Source organism: Porites lutea, chromosome 1, assembly GCF_958299795.1.
Source record: "Porites lutea chromosome 1, jaPorLute2.1, whole genome shotgun sequence".
NCBI classification, from domain to species: domain Eukaryota; kingdom Metazoa; phylum Cnidaria; class Anthozoa; order Scleractinia; family Poritidae; genus Porites; species Porites lutea.
In genome coordinates this window covers 4,913,636-4,935,818 of record NC_133201.1, presented here as the reverse complement: position 1 = coordinate 4,935,818, position 22,183 = coordinate 4,913,636, and the positions used below count along the sequence as shown (strand labels likewise).

The window sequence follows — 22,183 nt, the reverse complement described above, 5'->3', positions numbered from 1 at the left end:
TGCCTTCACCTTGGATGTAGTTCGTAGGAATTCATCTGCAGGAGAGCTCACCTACAGTTTACGTAGTAATTGATTTCGAAAAACTACGATGAAGACTAAAAGAACGTGAATTTACGTTTTAGCAGTATTTTCGCTGCCGTCAGCGTCTTGCGAAAAAGCTTATCCGCCCGTGGACCGCCCGTGTGGAAACGTGGGCGTCGACGCGTAGAGTTAACGCGTAGAGTGTTCGAGAATGTTGGGGACTGGAAACTATAGTGCTTCAGTTTGAGAAACAAAGATGGCTGAAGAGGCGAAAACACTATAATGCATTTCCGGATAACATGCTTCATGGATAGTGTCGGTCTTATGAGAATCAACCCAATTCTTGAGATATGAAGCAGGCAGTCGAATTTGAGGAGTGCCTAAAGGATTCTCCCAGTTTTAGGTAAGAAATGCGTTGTCATGTTGGGATTGTGTGACCCGACTGAGAGATTTCTAGTATGCAAGCGAGGAGTTCGTAGCCAAGGTTTTCACTTTAAAAATATTTGTACCTTGTTTTAACGCGGTATAGCGTCGGTCAGTGAAATAATTGTTTCTATTAGTTAACCTGTAGACTAACTCCAGGGTGTGAAATTTGAAGAAAACGAAAGCGCGAAATCTGATACCAAGAAAATGTCATTTACTCGAACATTTGAAAGTTTTCTTGATTATTCTCAAAGTTGGTGTTCAAAGGCCTCTTTCATTGAATGCTAAATTATTTTGTGATATATTTAACTTCTATTGAAGTGCTTATTTTATTATTTTTTCATACAAACAAGAGTACAAGCATGTTTGGACGAAAAGGTGCAGAGGTTTGAAAGCACGTAGTGTAGCATTCAAATTTTGCGCACCCACAGCAAAGGTTGAAAATTTTAAAGCTTACTTCTAAAAGCCAAATTAGCGCGTCGGGCTTGGATTAAATAGATTTAAAAGTCATACGATTTTGCAAATGAAACACCTCAAACAGTGTTACGCTGTTTGAAACATTTTATTTTGTCTGCTAACAATAAGTTAAGCTTACAAATATAATCCAGCTGCGAGGATTGTGTCAAACATGTGAGTCATTGAGATTTGCTCTGCGACGGCTTTTAAGTTTCTCCTCACTTCTAATAAACGCTTTTGGTTTATTTTGTATCCTCAGTTGAACAACTTTCAAAATTTGAATTTCTTTTTTCCTTTATTTTTTTAACATTAATAGAAGATGCTAGTTAGTTTCAGTGTACTAAGCATTTTATCAATTATTTATTAGAAATATTGTCTATCATAATTACAGTGGATAAAAGCCATTGGCTTCATTATTTTCAATAAAAAATGAAACATCGTTTTTAATAATTATTGTCTTTGACATATAACTTCCAAGTGCATACCATATATGATTTTGTCAAGATTTGCATACAAACCACTTCATAATAATAGTAATAATAATGAATGTCACATTGTTGCTAAGACATTCTGTTGCTTAACACCACCAGTCTGCTTCAATGAGGAAGCATATGCAAATTAACATGATTTAAATTAAACTTATTTAAATTTTTGTTTCGTTGAGTCTTTCCCCCCCATTTCTGGCCTTTTATAAACTACAACATGACCACCTTAAAATATCAAAAGTGTCAGCAGCACACCTCCCTAGAGGCGAACTGATCTTATTAGAGATCTAGGGGTGGTTCAGGGGTTTCATCAAACGTCCTTAGGCTCAAGCCTCAAACAAACCTTAGCAGTTTAAAGATCCAACAACCTGGACGGCAACGAGGACTTCAAAAAAACAATAGGTTTTATAAGCAAAGCAACAACTTTGCACATGCATCGCGCTTGGTTGTACATTTCTTTGCCCATTTTTGTACAACTACAACGTGAAAATGCCTAATTTCACATTTTATGGAGTATGTGAACAAGCAACGACAAAATTTGTCTCTTTCTGAACCTGCTTGTGGTCCCTAGGAATTCAACTCCAGGAGGGTTTGCCTGCATTTGACAAAGTAAGTGGGTAGGAATAATTTGCGATAAAGACTGAAAGAATGCTTTTTAGGCGACGTTCTCGTGGGGGTCGCGTCGTTGGATCTTAAAGTACTGTGTTGACCAGTTACGACTTCCAAGACATCCCTGTTCTCTCTATAAACCTTTTAATCCTTCCTTCTGATTCATATATTAATCTGTACATGTACTGATGCAAAGACAAACATATATACATGTAGTTATAGTGGATCTACATGATCCTATAAACTTTACACCAAGAAGCCATCTTCAGTAATTCTGTTGAGAGTTACTGTTATTTGCCATTGTTTGCAATCATCCACGTAACTTGTGCCACCTTCATTAATTTTTATAGGTTACAGGTTGATCAAAACGAACATGACATAAATGTTTTAGAGGGAGCTTTGGAAAAGGTGAGCTCTTTGAAGACATAATATTTTTATGGTTGACACAGAATTTACACAAAAAAATCTAACTATGACTCTAAGACTTGAATCCTACTTGGGGGTCATTTTGACTGTGGTACATTTTCTTCCAGCCAATTCTTTTTATACTTTTATCTTGGCTTTCTCGTTTGTTTCAATTTGCTGGCCAGGGTAAGTTAATACAACAAATAGGAAGGGGATAAAGTAGCTAAGGATTTTTTAATTTTAATGAATTTTTTTTTATGAAAGTAGTTTGGGGTCTCCTTCATATGTAGTAGCAACAGGGCGTGAAAAAAAGTCCCACCAGTAGTCTGGGGCAAGTATATTTTCTTGCTGGGCAAGTAATTTTTATACTTACTTGCCCACTGGGCTAGAGTCCTCTAACAAAAGTTTTAACTTAAGGCAAGAAGTGGCTCTGGCCAAGCACAATGTAAGAGCTGCCTGACTATTAAAGGACAAGCTATAATTCAAGTTTTTTTCCGAGCCTTGATACCCGGGGAAGATTCCCAGCCCCTGGCCTCTAAGGACAGCCCTGTATTATCTTAATGGAGGGACACAAAATGGCATTTTAGACGTTAATACTAGGCATAATTTATTTAAGCAACACCAAAGTTTCACTTTCTAAGGTTACTTTCATGTTGTAAAATTAACAGTGTTTTTTGCTGTTAATGATATATGAAATAAATCATATATGAACTGCGGAAATAAAATGAAGAGCATCGCACCGGTAATCGTGAGGTCACGGGTTCAAACCCCGTTGAAGTCCTGAATTTTTTTCAGGCTTCTTTATGCAATTGCATAAATTGTGTTCACTGCGACGATCATTTCTTCATTTTCAGTGTTTTTGCCCTGAGTGATATTAACCTTGATCTACTTACTTTTGCATTTTCTTTTCAGCTTATAAAACTTTGCAATGGAATGGTTGAGACTGGAAAACTGTTTAATACATCCACCAGGTCAGTCAGAGCTACACTGCGCACACTGTACAAAAGGTTAAAAAAAAAATGGAATTACAGCAAGGGTAACTTAATTAAGGTTGTTTTATGTATCCCTTTTATTTTTTGATCTTTTATTTTTCAGTGGATTGGTGGGTGGTATTGACAGTCTGACAAAATACTTTGAAGGAGATGACCTTGTCTCCTCTACACTTCAGAAGTTCTCATGGGCATTATCAGAGCTCCAAACATACCTGACAGTAAGTGAGAATTGAATGCTACATTGTAGCAGTAATTCCCCGCTCCAGGAACTATAAAGGGAATGGGTACAAGCTTTCAGTGCAATGATTTCTGGGATTGTTTGGGTGGACAAGCGTTACTGATGGTTGGTGGATGATATTCAAGGCAAACATTAACCAGTTGTAAGTAATGTTTGTCCACCCAAATGATCCCAGAACGACTCCCAGAACTTGTTGCACCGAAAGCTTGTACCCAACCTCCCTATAGTTTCTGGAGTGGAGAATTCTTTCGGTTGTTAAGTTCACAGAAAGAATATGAGGCTACCATTTTGCAAAGGGAATGAAAATATTATTATTATAAAGAATAAAAACCTAGAAACTAATTCATTTCTAAAAATAAAGTTTCTGATATTTGGGACAATAGCTGTATGGAATTAGACACTTTTTTTACCATAATTACCTAGCATACTTGATAATTATTCATTGTTTTTTCTGCTACTAGATTCTTTTGGAGCAAGCGCAGAGGTCTATATCCACAACTCTTCAAACTTTTATAAAACAGTAAGTTGCTACGATGTTGATCTATGCTGTAAAGTAGTGATTTGTGCACACAGCATATCTAATGCGCATTGGGCACCCTTTGAAAGTGCATGCTTGCTCTTTGCAAACTCAAACTTCTGTTTTTTGTTAGGACAAGTTGGAGTTCCATGTGGGAGGTGTGGCATGAAATCTCCCTGGCCTAAAGAATCTGCCAGAAAATTAGTTTTTCAATTTTCGTGACTGACCTCATTCCCTTCCGTGACAACTTATGTACAGTTATGTACATGTACCCGCATGCATGTACATGTAGTACTTCTCTCTGGTTATACCTACAGAAGCCATCATCCTGTCATACCCCTACTGTAGTGGTCCGTAGTAAAAACAAAAGTGAAGACTCAAGCTGTAATCACTTTTTGACAATCATAATACAATAAATTATACTGGCAACGCAGTAAGTTAAGATTTTAAACTGATGCCACATTTAATTTTTTAAAAGTTGATTCAAATATTTTCTTGTTTGTCACAGAGAAGTGAAGAAGGTGAAAGAGACCAAAAAACTGTTTGACAGAATCAGTGACGACCGGGATAAGTGAGTACCTTGTGCACTTTTGTTACAAGACAAAAGCAATAAATTTGTAGTAGTTTTGTTTTTGACTGCTCTGCATTGTTTCTTCTTCCTTTGTTTCAGTGCTTTGACCAAAAATGCACAACTTCAGCGCAATTGTAGGCCATCAGAGGCTGAAGAGGTACGGTAGAAATGAAAAAAGGTCTTATGAGGTTCGTTAAAGTGATCAATAGAGATGGGCATGGGGAAGGTGCTTGTGGGGCTGTCAGGGCCCGAAATGCAGCAAAGTACAATACAAGTAACGTTGGCAACCACTAAGAGTGGTATCCACCCAGGCACAGTCATGGCACAGTCTTGCTTCAACCAGTTTAACGTAACATACTTACCTTAGGGAGGGGTGGGGTAGGGAGCAGAAAAACACTTGCAAACACTATCTAGCATCTGTCTATCTATCGACAGGCATAATAGCATCCGAATGTAATGGCCTTCCCTCACGAGTGTGGCTGTAATGAGCCCCTGTGATGCAATTAGGGCACCCGCACACATCTCCGACGAGAGACAGGGGGCCTTCCATTGTCTTGAGTTTAACTAAGCCTAAAGTTCATTTATCCACATTGAGCTGGGGTGTAGTTGAGGGTTGCAGTTCTGAAATTTGAAAAGCTTTTCGTAGAAACAAGTCCCAAGTAACTTCTGATATAACACCAAACGTCTTAACAGGCAGCCAGCTAGCTTTGTCTCTCTTTTAATAATTTAGCATCATTGGTTTATTTGGCAGGCAAAGAATATCGTCACTGCAATGCATTCCTGTTTCAATCATACAGCTTTGGATTATGCCTTTCAGGTTGGATATTAAGCAAAATTTTTGTTGTTTCATCCTTACATTCTAGTTTTTATTTTTCTTTTGTTTTATACTTAATGATTCACACAGGTAATCCAAAGACCAAAAGGTAAAATTTGAACCACAACATTTCCATCTGGTGGATCTAAATGAACCCTGATGGAATTGACACAGGAGAGGGGCACTAAAATTATTGAAATAAGGATGCATAATTATTGGAATAAATTCAGGAAATAAAACAATCATTCATGATCCTGAATTCATACTTAGGGTTAAGAGACAAAAGAAACTTAGAATCATACTAAGTTGAAACCATTGTAACACCAATTTCATTTTGAGCTACAACCTGTACACCTGGATGTGCATCAGTGATTAAATGATAATTGTTTGGTGTTTTATTTTATGTACCTTTCAGATAAATATTTTGCAATCAAGGAGAAGAATTGATGTCCTGGACAATGTAAGTGATAATTTACTGTAGCAACAAATTGTTATTAACCGTTTAAGCCCTAAGAGTGATCAGCATCAAATTTCTCCTTGTAATATCAATTCTTTGTAAAACAGAGTCGTCATGAGAATTACGGACATGATCATACAAGATGAATTTGCTTGATATTTTGTCAACTTCTCCACACTACTTCGGTAGGAAATGAATAAGGGCAACAAATAAGAAGTCAAATTTTGATCTCAGGGTTTAAAGGGTTAAATCATTAATCAAGGATAGCAGGAACCAATGTGTTATGACCATAATAAATTACAATAATGCTTTGGACTCCAATCACTTCCCATAAAAAGGCTTGAGGATTTACCTAGCAATGGCAAAGAGGTGACAATCAGGTAGACAGAAATCAGCTGAGGTGGATGTGACAATGTTGCATGAAAACCTGCGGGAAGTGGAGCGTCTGACAGGATCTCTACATTTAAAAGAAATTGTAATGGGGCAATGAAATCAGAGAGAAGAAAAGCCGAAAGGTACAACTGGGGAACTGCAAGAGTAGCAGCCAGGGGCTTAAACCTGGAGGCAGAATGTTATGGCCTTACACATACCTACTGTGATAATGAGCAAGGACATTGACCAATAATTACCATTACTTTCTTCTTCTTTTTTTCAGATTTTAAATTTCATGCATGCTCAGTCAACTTATTTTCATCAGGGATACGATCTGATGAATGATTTAGATGTGTACATGAAAAAAGTGTCCAAACAGGTAAGTGAAAAAACACAATAAATTATTGTACCCTGTACCTAAAATTTAATTCAACTGGCAAGTTGTTTTTACAGATAATTACAGATGACAGTTGGTGACAGAGAGAGAGATTGTTAGATTAATGGGTGAATCAGTGTTCAACAGAGACTGTTTAGTTAGGAGACGTTTTTTTTGGGTCAATAATAATATTATTCAATTCTGGCAAGACAGTTTGTCTGTTACAAAGCGACTATATAATTGCCTGGTCTGATCAGTTTGCTTTTCTATCAACCCTGCAAGAAGAAATTTGATAGTGAACGTTGATTAAACTCTAAGGGTTATGCTTGCATGCAAAACTATCTTAGGGGTTTGAAAATGGTGATTACAGGTAGTGCTGGTCGTTTGTGGGTACTGCGAAGGACTGCTTTATATGCGAGAGCTTACAACTCAGGAACTTGAGAGGGAACAGTTAAAATTGTATTGCAAATCCAGGTTTCAAACAAAATATCTCTGCCAATTTTTAATGAATTGTCTTATCTTTGTGGGATGAAGTGACTGTAAGATCACCTGCTTGCTTGATGCAACTAGTGTGGACTGTGGTTGAAAGCTTTGCTTCTTGATCCATCAGAGAGGCCATATGGAACATGCATTGCATTGACAGATTAAACACATTGAGTGGTGAAAGACCATTGTCTCTACCACTCCTATCCAGCCCTCCTTCTCTTTTTTGTATTATATTCCAACTTGATTCCATTTTTTTTTAAATAATGCAGTTGGAAGAAATGTCAACCCAGTTTACTGTTGACAAGAAAGAAATGGAAGAAAGACACACTCTTGTCCAAAAAATGGTATGTTTAATCTGTACTTTGTGAGTGGCACTAAAGAAGCAGTTATAGAAGTCGAAACAGTTATAGATGTCAAAACTATTATAATAGATTATTGTTGCATTGATCATCCATTTATAAATAGTGATGTTTAGAAAAACAATCAAGGGTATAATGTATTTTTTTTTAGTGAGGGGCCAAGTCTTGTAGCTTACATTTTTGTAAACTTGCATGGGTTGTACGGCTCTCTGCATTTGCGAAAGTCTGCCAAAAAAAATAATAATTGCCTGGTATGTAACTTCTCATTTTTATTTATGTAGGAGGAGAGTGGATCTTTAGGAAGAAGGACCCTTGATGACCCAAGGTATACACAATATTTGCCACTTGGTTTGTTAATAAAAATGTTACAGTTTGCACTATATTTACTAGCACTAGAAAGGAGGGATGGATGCTTTTCCATGTAATTCACACTATACAATTGATAACAACCTTGTGTTGTATCTTGCAGTGGTTTGGTAATGGAAGGCTACTTGTTTAAACGCAGTAGTAATGCATTCAGGAGCTGGCATAGGTGAGAAAAATAATATCAGTGTTACATGTATGAACATCTTAAGTGTGTTTTCTTAAGAATCCTGGAACTGGTGCAACTGCTTTGCATTGAAAGTGTTGAATAGCTTTTTAAACCTTTTTTTTTTGTAGGAGGTATTTTACTGTGCAGAATAACCAGCTGATGTACCAGAAACGATTAAAGGTACTTAAAATGTGAATTTCATCTCAATTAAAAAAAAATGACATTCTCCTTAATGAAAATTTGCCTTCAAAATTTCGATGATCATGACGTTGATGATGACGATGACAATGGTGATGGTGATGATTGTGATGATGATGATAATGCTGATGATTGTTAATGATATATGAAATAAATCATATATGAACTGCGGAAATGAAATGAAAATGAAGAAATGATAGTCGCAGTGAACGCAATTTATGCAATTGCATAAAGAAGCATGAAAAAAAAATTAATATAATAATTTAGATAATTTTTTTTCAGGCTTCTTTACGCGATTGCATAAATTGCGTTCACTGCCACGATCATTTCTTCATTTTCATTTCATTTCCGCAGTTTGTATATGATTTATTTCATATATCATTAACACTCATTTCTTTCGTCCCAACGTCAGTGGCTTTGTAGCTCAGTTGGTAGAGCATCGCACCGGTATCGCAAGTTCACGGGTTCAAACCCCGTTGAAGTCCAAAATTTTTTTTCAGGCTTCTTTGCGCAATTGCATAAATTTCGTTCACTGCAGCGATCATTTCTTCATTTTCAATGCTGATGATGGTGGTAGTGATGACAGCTATGATTATACTGATAATGATGTTCAAAATGTTGATTTTATTAATGGTGTTGATGGTGATGTTGTTGAGTGAATATTATGCTGATGCTTGCATGAAGCTGATGTGCAGGTGGTACAGGTATTGATGATGATGATGATGATGATGATGATGATGATGATGATGATGATGATGATGATGATGATGATGATGATGATGATGATGATGATGAAGATACTAGTAACTGACTGATGATGGTTGCAATGGTTATGGTCCATAATGATGATGATGATTAACATATATTTGACTTGATACTACTTACTGTTTTGTAGGATGACCAGACCGTGCTAGCAGAAGATCTTAGACTTTGTAAAGTGAGACCTACTGATGAAGCAATAGAAAGAAGATTTCTCTTTGAAGTTGTTTCACCAACAAAGTTAGTACCACTAGGCCAAACAAATGTTGGTGCTTAGCCTGTAGGCTCAGTACAAAATATATCTGCATAAAAATGTTTTTTAAGGCTATGTAATGTAATTTGTTGAGCCATGGAATACTTAAGAGATTTCAAGAATTTGCTTGAACGTGTTTATACATTCATGTTATATTTGGAAATTGGAAATGGTACCTTATAACATAGCGCGCGTGCTTGCCCTATATAAGTCCTATTGAGCCACTATGAACAAAATCTTTATTTACGCACGCCCGTGCGTAAATAAGATGACGTAAGCATTTTGTTTTACCTGGCTGCAGAGTTGTCGTCTGTTAAGCTGCAGTGCAGTTTTCCTTCTCTTTAAAATATGGAAGAAACCAGCGAAGAACTGCCCGATTTTTCTATCGGCATTGACCTTTTAGGTCCTGATCCAACAAGCAGCAAAAATTGAGCCGAATTAAAAAAACTCGCATGTTGCGCGTTTCGCAAATTTGTTGGAAGACCAGCTGCAGCAAATTTTGGCCGAAAGACATTCACTGGGAACAGAATAGACACCAACGGGTCATCAACAACATTAAGAGGTTAAATTTCCGTTTTTATTGTTGTTTTTAAATTTGTTATACACTTTTGTTATCTGCGGACAATCCGACTGAAGCAGGAAGATTTCTCTGGCAATAACAACACAAATTACACAAGAAGACATAAATTTATTACTCACAAAAACAACTGCTGCCAGGTCTTCTCAAGAAGCTGTAATGACCAGCCAATGTTTGTAAATGAATATGAGTTTAAAGAAGGATGACAGTCGTCTTCGCTAAAAACATGTTTTCTGGATTTCGCCGAGCAAAACGTAAACATCTTTTCAGCAAATCCAAACCATAGTCCACGACTTCTTACGAACATGTTAGTATTTTAACTTTAGGTGAACTTTAAGACTCTTTTACCCTTGTTTCTGCTTAGTTTCCATTGATCGTTAACGAATAAAGAAGCAAATTTTCTTTCTCAGTTTTACAGAAAAGCTACAGAAAGAATATTTTCATTTAAACTAGATGATTGTGGAGTGTTCGTAATCAGCCAATAAGAAGCGTTTGTTATTGTGTAGCGCGTTACGAGAATTTTGTAGTTAATCAAAAAGCAAGCATTTTTGTCAGCTATGTTATAAAAGAATTTGCTCATGCTTTTAGCTGTGCGTATATCGAGTTATGGATGCACTTGGGAAGTTTGGAGAGCACTCAAGAAGCTAGAGTTGCACTCGGCTATCGCCTCGTGCAACTCTTACGCATCTTTCGTGCTCTCCAAACTTCCCGCGTGCATCCATAACTCGATATACGCACGCTAAGCATGAACAAATTCTTAATTTTGAGGAGAATAAAAACTTGAGTACCAAGTGAAAAAAATCTCGTTCCAAGAAAGAGAACACATGTAAACTAACTGGGTTTCGGCCTCAACTATCAAGTTATTAGGTTAGCCATACTTGTGCACTGTAGGACTCTTGGATACCCTTAGATAATATTTTCTCATCTTATTTAAGGACATGGATCCTCCAAGCAGACAATGACTCTTTAAGGGCTGAGTGGATGGAAGCTATGCAGGTTAGTGTACTGCTACAACCAGGGCCCAGTTGTTCGAAGGCCAATTAGTACTTAACCTTGGGTTAAATTGAACCCGGGTTTCTCTTTCTTGTGTTCAAAAGCATTTTCTCGGATAAATTTCTCTGTTATATTTAGAGCTTTCAATCATCAACCTGTAGACAAAAAGAATTAAAACTGAAATGCTTTTTAAACTTTCAAACCTGAATTCAAATCTTGCACGAATCCTGGGTTATCCTAAACAACTTGGCCCAGTTGCAAAAGTACTTGAGTCACTGTACCGTATTTTGGCTTAAGTGGCCTCTCCATGATCTTGTGCTTGTGACCTGCCCTGCACCCCTTAATAAAAGTTGCTAGCAATACAAGACCATGCTCAAAACTTGGAGGAACAACTTTGACTGGGAGGAAGGAGGTCAGTATTATATCTCACAGACCTGTGACTAGCAGAGATTTGAAGCAAGAGAGGTTGTTTTTTTGTTGGAGTGTCTCAACAATTTTGCAACTGGATGCAGCTTTCCAGTTAATCCTCTTAATATTCTCGGTGAAAAAAAATATGGGTGGACTTCGTGCATGTTTCTATACTAAATGAAAAGTAATGTGTACATATTTTTTTTTGTGAATTTTACAGGCCAGTATAGACAAGGCTTTCAACAGCACAACGACTGGAGAGGCAGACAGCAGTGAGGTAATATGAAATTGTAACTGTCAGATATACTAGAGAAGTATTAAGGTCAGTGGTTACTTGCCTCTACTGTACAACTTAATAATTGTGAAGTTACATCACAGATTATATGTTAAAATTAAAGTTTAAGAATTTTGTGGTTTATTATTTTGTTGTGAGTTTCAGTGACAAGAAAAGCCAATGAGCAATTTTTTATAGCACTGTTCACTGCTGCACAACGTCATTAGTTTTTGCATTTGTACTTTAGAATGGATGAAATCCTTCAAGTCAATATAATTATAACCATGCATTCAAATTTAATAATATTATAGATAGCTGATGTGCCTATAGTTTAATTTGGTGTTACACTGTTGGATTTAAATGGTTGTCTTTATTTCTTAAGTAGTGTCTTCAAAATAATTCACTTCACCTCACCTCACCTTTGCAAGCTGTACTGTTTGGTTAAGCGTGAAGACTTTCACACTTCTCCAACAACATCAATGCCAAATCCTTTGCAAAAGTTCTTACCTAATCTCATGCTGCCCATCCCACCTCTGTTTTCTCCTTTTATACCCTTCTGTGCCCAATTTTTTGCTTTCCATGAGGGGTCCAAGACAGTGCTGTGAAACGTTGATGTCCTGTTTGCGTACACAACACATGTCCAAGCCTTCTCCATTATCTCCTCTTCATTTCAATACCTTTCCTTTCAAAAATAATGCTCTGGGAATAATTATATGGAAATAATAAGTAAAACAAGAGCAATTTTTTTGTTGTATTTGTATGTCATGTTGTTTTGCTTGTTGTTTTTAGACTGACTCTCTTGGCTCGGGGATTAAGAGCAAAAGTGTGGAGTCTTTAGACAAAATTGTTGGACCTCAAAGGTAAATTGTTATAGTAATCATTTAACAACAGTAATATTGTAATCAATGAAAACTTTGTAGTAACTTGTTTGGACTTCAGGTCCTTGTAATAAACCTCTGTCTGCTTTTTCAGCTAAAATTTCAGTTACACAATAACACTCCAGTGTGTACATGTGCATGTTTTAACAATAACTGACATGTGCCTAGGTGATACAAGTCTAAACAAAATTTGATTTTTTTATAGCATTCTGGAGCAAATCAGGGCAGTTACTGGAAATGACAAGTGTGCTGACTGTGGAAGTTCAGGTAAGAGAAGAACAATAATTATATGTCAGAGGTGTAAAATCATTTGTTTTCCACTAAGCTCTCTCACTTTGGTTCAATGTTGAGCATCTTCAACAACATTGTAAATCTTACACTCAGTGTATGATGCATGTGTTAGGAAACTATTTACAACATCATGTATAATAATAGAAAAAAATAACAATATTTGTAATGTGCTTCAAAGTTACATTTAATGTTTATTTTTGATAGCTAGCTTCTCTTTGTTTTACACTGCAGATCCAACCTGGGCAAGTACCAACTGGGGAGTTGTGCTGTGTATAGAGTGTTCAGGGATTCATAGGTGCAGTATAGTATCACAGACTGTCCAACCATCCTGATTTCATTAGGATTACCGCAATTTTTCTTGAAAATCCAGAATCCTGACGAACATGGGATCCTGATTTCGACATCTGTTATTTTGAAACGAATTCTTACTTATAATGATATTTTTACGACAGAACACCTAACAGAGTTTATACAGAAATTGTCCTCTCCGAACCCTAGAAATGGCCTTTCAGAGAATCACGATTCCAACACTTTCCATGGGAGCGTGCTCCCAGACCAACATCCAGCTCACACCCTCAGCACTCACGTGATTTGTCAGTGATATAATATTTAGATTTTACAAACTCAAAAGGTTGGACGATCTGGTGTCAACTTTTATGATTGTTGTCATTAATTTTACTGACTTTTCTTGACTTCTGTTTGTTCTAGGAGCTTGGGTGTCCATGTGTCAAAGGTGCGGTCCCTAACGCTTGATGCGTGGGAACCAGAGCAGATTAAGGTTAATGATTCACACTTGTTTTAATCTGTTTTTAATTAATTAATAATAAACTAGTACATATTATTAATGAAATAATAATAATAAAATAAAATTGATTATTACCTTGGAGTATGTACTCAAGTTAGAATTGCCAATGCCAAAGCTCAGAAATGCTTTGAAGGTTTTGCATTTTTTTTCATTTATTTTGGTGCCCATTTCAAGAGATGGTCAAGTCTTGTGTGCGGCTTAGCTTATTGCATGTGTGAATTTTGGTAAATTTTATGAATTCATTCTACTTTGGTCTGTTTTGATAAATTTTTCTGATTACTTGGTTAAAAACATACCGTGCAATTGCCAAGTTTCTGCTAGCATGAGCACTTAAAATTTTTAAGTTGTGAGTTCACATGAGAACTAGTTGACATTGCAGGCATATACTTGTAATAATAATACTCACTTCATGCAAAAACATCCTCTGACCCTCTGATTTCAATTTGCATTGAGCCCTCCCTTTTTGCATTTTATTGCTTATGATAATGTGAGAGCTTTTGAACTGTGGAAATGAATGATTTTTTTTTCATTTTTTTAAAATAATTTTGTTGTTATCTTTGATCTTCTATAGCTAATGACTGAGCTGGGGAATGAGTTGGTCAATGGAATCCTTGAAGCAAAAGTTGAAGCTATGAGTACAAAGAAACCTACTCCACAAAGCAGCAGGTACATTGTACTAATTCTGATGGTTCTTTGTTTGTTTTGTGCTGTGTTACATTTTTATGTGATGTCATCCACTAGGGGTGGAGTGGGTTAGGGTGGTACTTGACCCATAAGCTTAGTAGGCAGCATTGTACACTCCCTTAAGACTGTCAAACCCTGACTCTGTTAAGTTCACAATAATTTTGTGCATAAATTTTGCAGTTCACTTTGAATTACCCAATAGCACCCTTTTTACAACTTCCTTTGTGGAGTATTTGATGATCTTTGGTTGACAGAGTGGTTTATTTTGTCTCGATCTGGCTCACATTCCTCACCGGCTTACAGTTTGTAACTACAATCTGTCAAACACTAATTTTTGTACGAAACTTTAAATCAAAATAATATTAATATATTTTTAATAATGTATTGGGCGTTGTATACTGTTTCAGAGGTGAACGTGAAGCTTGGATCAAAGGAAAATACTCACAACATAAGTTTGTATCACTGGAAATCTTTCTTACAAAGTGCCAAAAATTAGACAAAGGAATCATAAAAAACCTTGCCAGAATGAAAGTTTACCATGAGGAGAAGGGCATTGAAAGAACTGACTCAAAGAAGAGTAAGATTCTCAGAAGAAAGCTTGCTCTTAAAGGACATAAGTCCAAGGCAGACAAGAGAAAGAGTGCTCCTCCAAGTGTATTCTTATCTGATCTTACAACTAAAGACTATGAGAACTTGGAGAAAATGGCTTCTAGTTTACTTGAACAAAGCAATGATGAAGTTAGTAACTGTAGTAGTGACTCGCATGATGACGAAAGACCAGAAGTTGTCTCTCCTGATGATGCTAGCAGACCAAGAGCATCCTCTGTCAGTGGTACAAGGTCTATGTCCTTCGAAGATGGTAGGGACAGAGGAGATTCTGTTGGCTCAAATTTGAGTGACGATGGTTTGGTCGCTAGTGATAATGGCGAGGTTGAGGCTGATGAGGAGAAAAGTTTGAAGGAAGACAAGGTGAAAGCTATAGCAGTGCTTAAAAGGATCCACCCTAGTAGGGTAGGTATAAAAGACAGTGGTTAACAAGTTCAGTAATCTTATTTTAAGCTTCATCGCTGAATCGACAAGTAGGCAAGATAAAGCAAACTGTGACAGTGGTCTGATTGGTTCACAGAGTGGGAGAGATGAGCCCATCTTGTCTTTTTGCATTGCCCATGGTGGTCCTGCAAGTAAAAGTCCTCATTTTGGCCAGCCATCTTGATCTCACACTTAGTCAATAATGCATCTGTGTTTGTACTCCCATAAAATGAAGTGGGTGTTGGGCCGCTAGTAGTTAACACTTCGAATTTCAGATCTGCAGGTCTGGGCTCAAACCTTGCCGCTGCATTGTTTCTTTAGCAGCCTGAGAAAACAGGTGACATTTTGCAATGCCACAGGTGGTTTCCCCGTGAAATAACGTCTGAGAAATGAGCACAGAAATTCCATACTGATGACCTATCACTACCCAGATCTAGGTAGTGTTTCTGATTGATCATGCCGTGTGGGAAATTTGCTTCAAACCATCAGGGCCAAGTTGTTCAAAGATGGGTTAAGATAACCCAGGGTTAGCGCGAGATTTGAATTCAGATATGAAAGCTTAAAAGGCATTTCAGTTTTAGTTCTTTTTGTCTACAAGTTGATGATTGGAAGCTCTAAAAATAGCACAGAAAATTATCAGAGAAAATCCTTTCAACACAAGAAAAAGAAACTCAGGTTAAATTTAACCCCGGGTTAAGTGCTAATCAGCCTTCGAACAACTGGGCCCAGAAGCACTACCCAGATCTGGGTAGTGACGCATCATCAGTATGGAATTTCTGCACTCATTTCTCAGATGTTATTTCGCAGGGAAACCACTGGGGAGGTCATGAAATGTCGTCTTTTTTCTCAGGCTATTTCTTTAGACAAGAAACTTTGCTCCACTGTTTGTCTTCACCAAGGGTCAAATTCAGTAGATTTTATTATAGTGTTATTACAACTGTTTGAAGCCACCTTTTTTTTGCTCTTATTCACAGCTACTGTTTAAAGCTGCAGAGTGGAAAAGTCTGCCTCTGATGGCAGCATCCCTGGCAGAAGGTAAAAATATATTTTATAACAGTTTGCTGGGATTTAATTACCAGTCAGCTCTTTTGGATTGTGCACACCACTGTGATACCATCTTTATGGGCAGGGCATAGAATTTCACTTATGTTACGTGTAGGATCTTGTACAGAGTTTCATTCTTGCATGGCAAGCCTTGAACAGGGTTTTTAAACATTGTCACTGCACCGTCTTGACTGTGTTGTATCCAAATAATTTTTTTTTTAATAAAGGCAATTAATGCCATACTACTGTACATAACAATATGTAATTATGTCTCTGCAAATTGACATGAATAAGGGTCTCTTACATGTAAAAATGGTTTCTTGTCTTAAACAAGGTTGTGAAGTGAGTGGATTTTGCCTTGAACAGGTTCAGGGTTTGAAGGTCTTGGCAGCTCCACCCTACCCAAACCTTTCCCCTTCCCCTCCCCCTTCCCATCACCAAAAGCAGACCCCATAAATAGTGGACACTGCCTCAGAAACTCCCAAACTCCTCCCCTCTCCCCTTACCACCACCATCCCTTTTGTTTTTCATAAGGAGCCTGTATCAAGTAGACACCTCTACTGAACTGACACTAGGAAGGGTCCTGTCAGTTTTCTGTTTGGTTTCACTCTGTTATTCATTCTGCGAGTAACAGGAGCAAATGTCTTCTTGTACATTATGTTGTGTTTACTTTACATTTTCAATATTGTTATCAGGTGCAAAGGTTAACTGGGTAAATGAAGATGATGAATGTAAAACAGCCCTACACCAGTCTATCCTTGGGGTAAGATTGTGAGCTTGCTTTACAGGCTCCTCTCATTTTTGATTAGCAGGTGTAAATTTATTATTGTATGTACAGTCGACTCTGTCTTAACAGACACCTCTATAAGACGGACACCTCTGTAAAACGGACACCTAGAGTTGGTCCCTTCCTTTGCTTATTCCCTTCATTTGACTCTTTTTAAGATGGACATCTCTCAAAGATGGATACTTAAAACCGGTCCCAAAGGTGTCCATCTTGGAAAGAGTTGACTGTACAGTCAAACCCCGTTTGACAGACACCCACTTAATACAGATACCTCATTATTACGGACAGTTTGCTTTGTCCCTGGGGAAAGAAAGCCCTTACATTTTCTTTAATGCTTAATACATATACCTTGTCTACACGGCCACTTTTCATGGCCCCCTCAGTGTCAGTATTAACAGGATTTGCCTGTACTAAATAAAAGAAAAGGTGCAACATACTGATGAAAAGTCTTAATCTTGTCAATGAAAATTTTATGCCTATAATACCATAAACATTGCTGGATCCAGACCCTGAGATAAGGGGTGATAGCAGAAAAGTTGCCTCAAAAATGAAAAGGGAAGAAGGACCACCTGATTGCAGGTTAATGATGATACTGCTCTTTACAGATCAGTTACAGTCAAGGCAAGGGCTAGCTACTTGACCCTTGTCATCAGTGACTGTTTCTTGCTGAATGTTATTCAAAAGCTACTTTCATTACAGGGATCATTATCAGCTTGCGAGTTTTTGTTACAAAATGGAGCCAAGATTAATCAGAAGGACAAACGTGGAAGAGGTGCTCTGCATCATGCTGCTTTATTGGGGCAAACAGGGTAAGCAGCTTATTTGTATTATTAATTAGTGGACTATCTGATACAGTCAGGCATCTCCTAGAATGTATCTGAGGGTGTGTTCCTTTAAGATGATCCAGATCAGTATTATTGATCAGAGATCACTCAGATTATGGTAGGTCAAATCAACCCATGAATCCGCTATTAGGATTCACCAGTTCATTTGATCTACCATGATGCGAGTGATCTCGCATCACTGATCCTGACCCAGATCATCCCAAAGGATCACTCCCTAAAATCCAATAAAATTACATTGATAGAAACTTAAAAGTATTGGTTTTGCAACATCCACACTTATGTAACACCACTGAAATGTTATACACTTATACAGTCATAGTTGTCAATTTAGTGAAGAGTGTGTCCATGTTAACTTGCTGAAGGAAAGCTCCCACCTTAAAATTAATTTTGATATACAAATAAAACATTTTTATTCATTTTATTTTTCAGTCCCACACTTCTGTTTTTGAAGCGAGGAGGCAATCAACATGATGTTGATGAGAATGGAGAGGTAAATATGAGTGCTATAATGATAAATCATTTTGTGATCTCAAACCCAGTATTCATTATTTATCTATTTTTTTTTTGTCTTCTCAAACCCCTGAAATCTGAATTTTTTTTACTAAAAATGTAATTGCCTTTTTTGCTAGGATCCTCTAACTATTGCTGTGAAGCAGATGCATGCAGATATAGTCACTCTGTAAGTACAGTATTGTGTATCTTCATTACTTGCAGCGGACAATCCCTTTGAAGAGGAAAAACTTACCAGAATGCACGAGCAAAATGACGAGTTTGTGCAACAACATTACAAATGTAGAATGAGAAAATAACATGGATTGTTTTAAGTTATTTGCTGTATTATTCTCTCTTAAATCTAAGGTAAATTGGCTAAAATCCACAAAAATGACTAAAAAAATAATGTCCAGACTGTGATATTCATTGTTCGTGGGTAAAAGATACATCCAGAAATGACCAGTATCTTAGTTGTCGAACATGTCATCACATAATAGTAATTTTTTGTCACATTAAAATTCTCATTTTGCCCGCACACTTGTTTGTTTTCGTTTATTGAACAATAGTTCCTTAAAAGTGACACTGCACTGCAACTGGTCTTTAACCCTTCAAGTCCCAATAGTGACCAACATCAATTTTCTCCTAACAATATCCATAGATTGTCAAGTGCAACATCTATGAGAATTAATCAAATGATCACAAAGAGAAAAATCTCTGATCTTTTATCAATTTCTCCCAACTAATTCTGTAAGGAAATGTATAGAGATCAGTTTGGAGAATTTGTTTGTGGATATTGGGGCTTAAAGGGTTAAAGTTATTTGAAGTCATGATGAAACTATTTAAATATTTAACGTTGATTTTTGTAGTTACGTAAACTCTTACCTAAACTGCTCATAATATTAATTTTTTTTTGTAGGTTAAGACTGGCAAGATTGAATGATGAAATGAGAGAAAGTGATGAGATCAGTCGAGGTAAACTGTGTTAAATAATTTTTTATGCTTATTATTGTCAGGTCTAGAGAAAAATAAATGTCTTACTTGCAGTTTGACTGGCCTACAAAGGGTTTGTGCTGGTAAAATGGTCTGAAATTATGTGGATCTTGCACTTTTAAGTTTATTGATTATAAGTGAAACCCCATAACTGACAAAATGATCTAAAAGAAAAGGTTTGCCTATCAACCTGGAAAGCATTTTTGCCTTATTGCGTGTGTGACTGCATGGTATTTGTCTTCATTTTTTATCTATTTGTGACCCGAAGTTTTGCCTTTAGGCTTGCTCATGTTGTGGTTATTTTTCATGGAGAGCTGAAGTTGCATTTGTGATTTATTGCAGGTGATAATACCTTCTTTGATGTATTCAGAGATTTTTCAAACATGGCCTCCAAGGAACCCGACAGGCTGAAAAGGAAGTTTGATTCAAAAGATCCAAATAGGCAGACACCAGTGTGATTTGACATGATTAAAATTTAGGTCAAAGAGGCGAGATCTTGCCATTCGGCAGCATTCCCAACACATCAGGCACATTGATCTAGATTCCATGGGTTAAAAGTAAAGAAGTGATTTTTAGTAGAGTTGATGTTGACTGTTCTCAGTTCAGGATTTGGTCTAGAGACTCAAACCTCAAAACCTACCATGTACAGTCAGTATTAGACAGCACCACAGGAAAGTAGTCCTGCATAGCAGCTGTTATTGAATGGTTACACTTTTACAATTACATCCACAGACTCAAATTAGTAGGAACTGCCATTAGCATAGTAAACAGTACCACAGGAAAGTACTACCCCCCAGCAGTAATTTGAATGGTCATACATTAGTCTTGCAAAGAAATAATCATTATAAGATGATGATGATAATGATGATGATGATGATGATTATTATTATTATTATGGGAAGGCAACAAAATGCTTTCTAGCAAGTGATGGTGATGTTATTATTTTAACTTCAAAAGACTACAAACCCTATTTAGTTGAACTAACTTTTAGTAATAATAATAGTCATGGTATTTAATATGTTTGGGGTGTAGTGATTTATGACACAAAAAAGGCCAACAGACAAAGCGAAAGTGTCCCTGGATCTACTGTTTTTCTTGATTGAAATATTTATTATCAACAAATTAGAATGGAACTCAGTCATAAATTGAAAAAAGGGCGTACTGTACAGTTTAACTCATAGAATACAATTTAAATTAAATTCTATTTTAGACTGATGAATGTGAGTCAGTTTGAATGAATAAAAATTATTGTACAGGTTACTACTCTGTTTTACAGAAGATAGCAGTTTTTGGTTAGGTTACAGTCAATTTTTGTACATCCAATGATATTGTATCATCAGAATACAGGTGTCATTACATAGAGACCTTGATCAAGTTTAATGGTATGCAGGAAAAAGTTTAATAAATTTTAAGTAAAAAGAAAAAATTTTCAAGATCTAGGAAACTGACGAAAACAAAACATAAAAGTCTTGTCACAAAATGGTTCCTAATCAAACCATAAATCAGGAAACAAATTAATGGTTCTTATCCAAAACATAAATCAGGAAACAAATGGTCCCTTACTAAAACATAAATCTGAAAACAGAACAATAAATAGACCACAAGTTGGTGTTTTACTGCAGAACAACAATAACATTCAGAAATTTCATGTCATCTTCCTTCTTAATAACGTGAGAGCGTGAGGATTCTGTGAAAGGATGCATCTCCAATGAGACATAAAAGTACATGGAGGTAAAACGTGAAGTTTGCATGATAGACTTGAATATTAATAGAAGCTTCAATAGAAGGCAGTATCTGAAATCAAATTCTCATCATAAAGAGGACTTCACCTTGTTGTTAGCTTATAATTTTTTCTTTTGTTTATCTTGTTAGATTTTTTGTTATTTTTTGAATACTGTCTCTACAGTTAATAGTTTTGTAAAATTAATTCCTGTTTTCTTTAAAACTTTTTCCTATAAGTTTGCCTAGTCGCTGGGCCTTATTATTCCACATTGCTAATGCATTTTGTGAAGGCCTGGGGAGATGCTGTGAAGGAACTGGGAAAGTATTAATTATGATGTTTAACTTATAAAATCTATTGAAAATGAACAGATGAGTATACGGTTTGAAAGCTAATTGAAATCAAATATTTGATTAGTCAGAACAAGATTTTTCTGTTTGGCATTGAATTGAAAAACCAGATAAGGATAATTATATGGCAGCTCTTAGATTACAAGCCAGGGCTCAAAATGAGGGCTGGTCAATGGGCAATATCGGGCCAAAAACTTTATTTGCTGTTCATGTTGATGAGTTACATACACTCTCATTATTAAATAAACGGCCAAATCCTCACCTGTAGATTTTACATTTTCTCTTAGTAACAATACAATAATGTTCACAAATAGAAAATTACACCAGGATTAGTTAGCTTTTATCCATTCTGATTTTGACTGGTCAGAAACGAGACTTGATCGGACAAAATGTTAATTGGCTGGTCATCATGTCCAGCCACCATCCAAAAATTATTATGAGCCCTGCAAGCTGTCCTTTGTTCATAGAATGAATCATCACTTGACATTAGGATGTAAATTTCAAGTGACGAAATTTATATTGTTTTTATAAACTTACTGCCGTCTTGAATGAAAGTTTTCTTGTACAGCACAAAAAGCTATACAGACTAGAATAATAACATTATTATTACTGTTAAAAGTGTCAATAATAGCAATATGTACAGATATGGAATAATTTGTTGTTTTCAAATAAAGGATACCTGAGATACGGTGT

At 36.5% G+C, this 22,183-nt stretch overlaps 1 protein-coding gene across 1 annotated transcript; it reads left to right on the top strand.

Moving 5' to 3' along the window:
• Positions 1–340: 340 nt before the first annotated feature.
• Positions 341–22,175, top strand: LOC140943230 (arf-GAP with coiled-coil, ANK repeat and PH domain-containing protein 2-like). The gene is made up of 30 exons (XM_073392301.1): positions 341–424; positions 2,345–2,402; positions 3,312–3,370; positions 3,495–3,609; positions 4,091–4,149; positions 4,655–4,717; positions 4,817–4,874; positions 5,469–5,534; positions 5,947–5,991; positions 6,644–6,739; positions 7,492–7,566; positions 7,863–7,906; positions 8,051–8,113; positions 8,242–8,293; positions 9,207–9,310; positions 10,836–10,896; positions 11,522–11,578; positions 12,365–12,435; positions 12,659–12,720; positions 12,976–13,039; positions 13,453–13,522; positions 14,121–14,215; positions 14,641–15,244; positions 16,237–16,297; positions 17,002–17,069; positions 17,793–17,902; positions 18,368–18,428; positions 18,568–18,617; positions 19,347–19,402; positions 19,763–22,175. Exons 1-30 carry the CDS (start codon positions 372–374, stop codon positions 19,876–19,878), a joined length of 2,616 nt encoding a protein of 871 aa, XP_073248402.1. The 5' UTR covers positions 341–371; the 3' UTR covers positions 19,879–22,175.
• The last annotated feature ends 8 nt before the right edge of the window (positions 22,176–22,183 follow it).

Excerpts from the sequence above, each read along its gene's own strand:
- LOC140943230 (XM_073392301.1), top strand. The coding sequence starts at position 372 with ATGAAGCAGGCAGTCGAATTTGAGGAGTGCCTAAAGGATTCTCCCAGT. Across the intron at positions 4,150-4,654 it reads CTTCAAACTTTTATAAAACA|AGAAGTGAAGAAGGTGAAAG; the intron begins GTAAGTTGCTAC and ends TGTTTGTCACAG. Across the intron at positions 18,618-19,346 it reads CATGCAGATATAGTCACTCT|GTTAAGACTGGCAAGATTGA; the intron begins GTAAGTACAGTA and ends TTTTTTTTGTAG.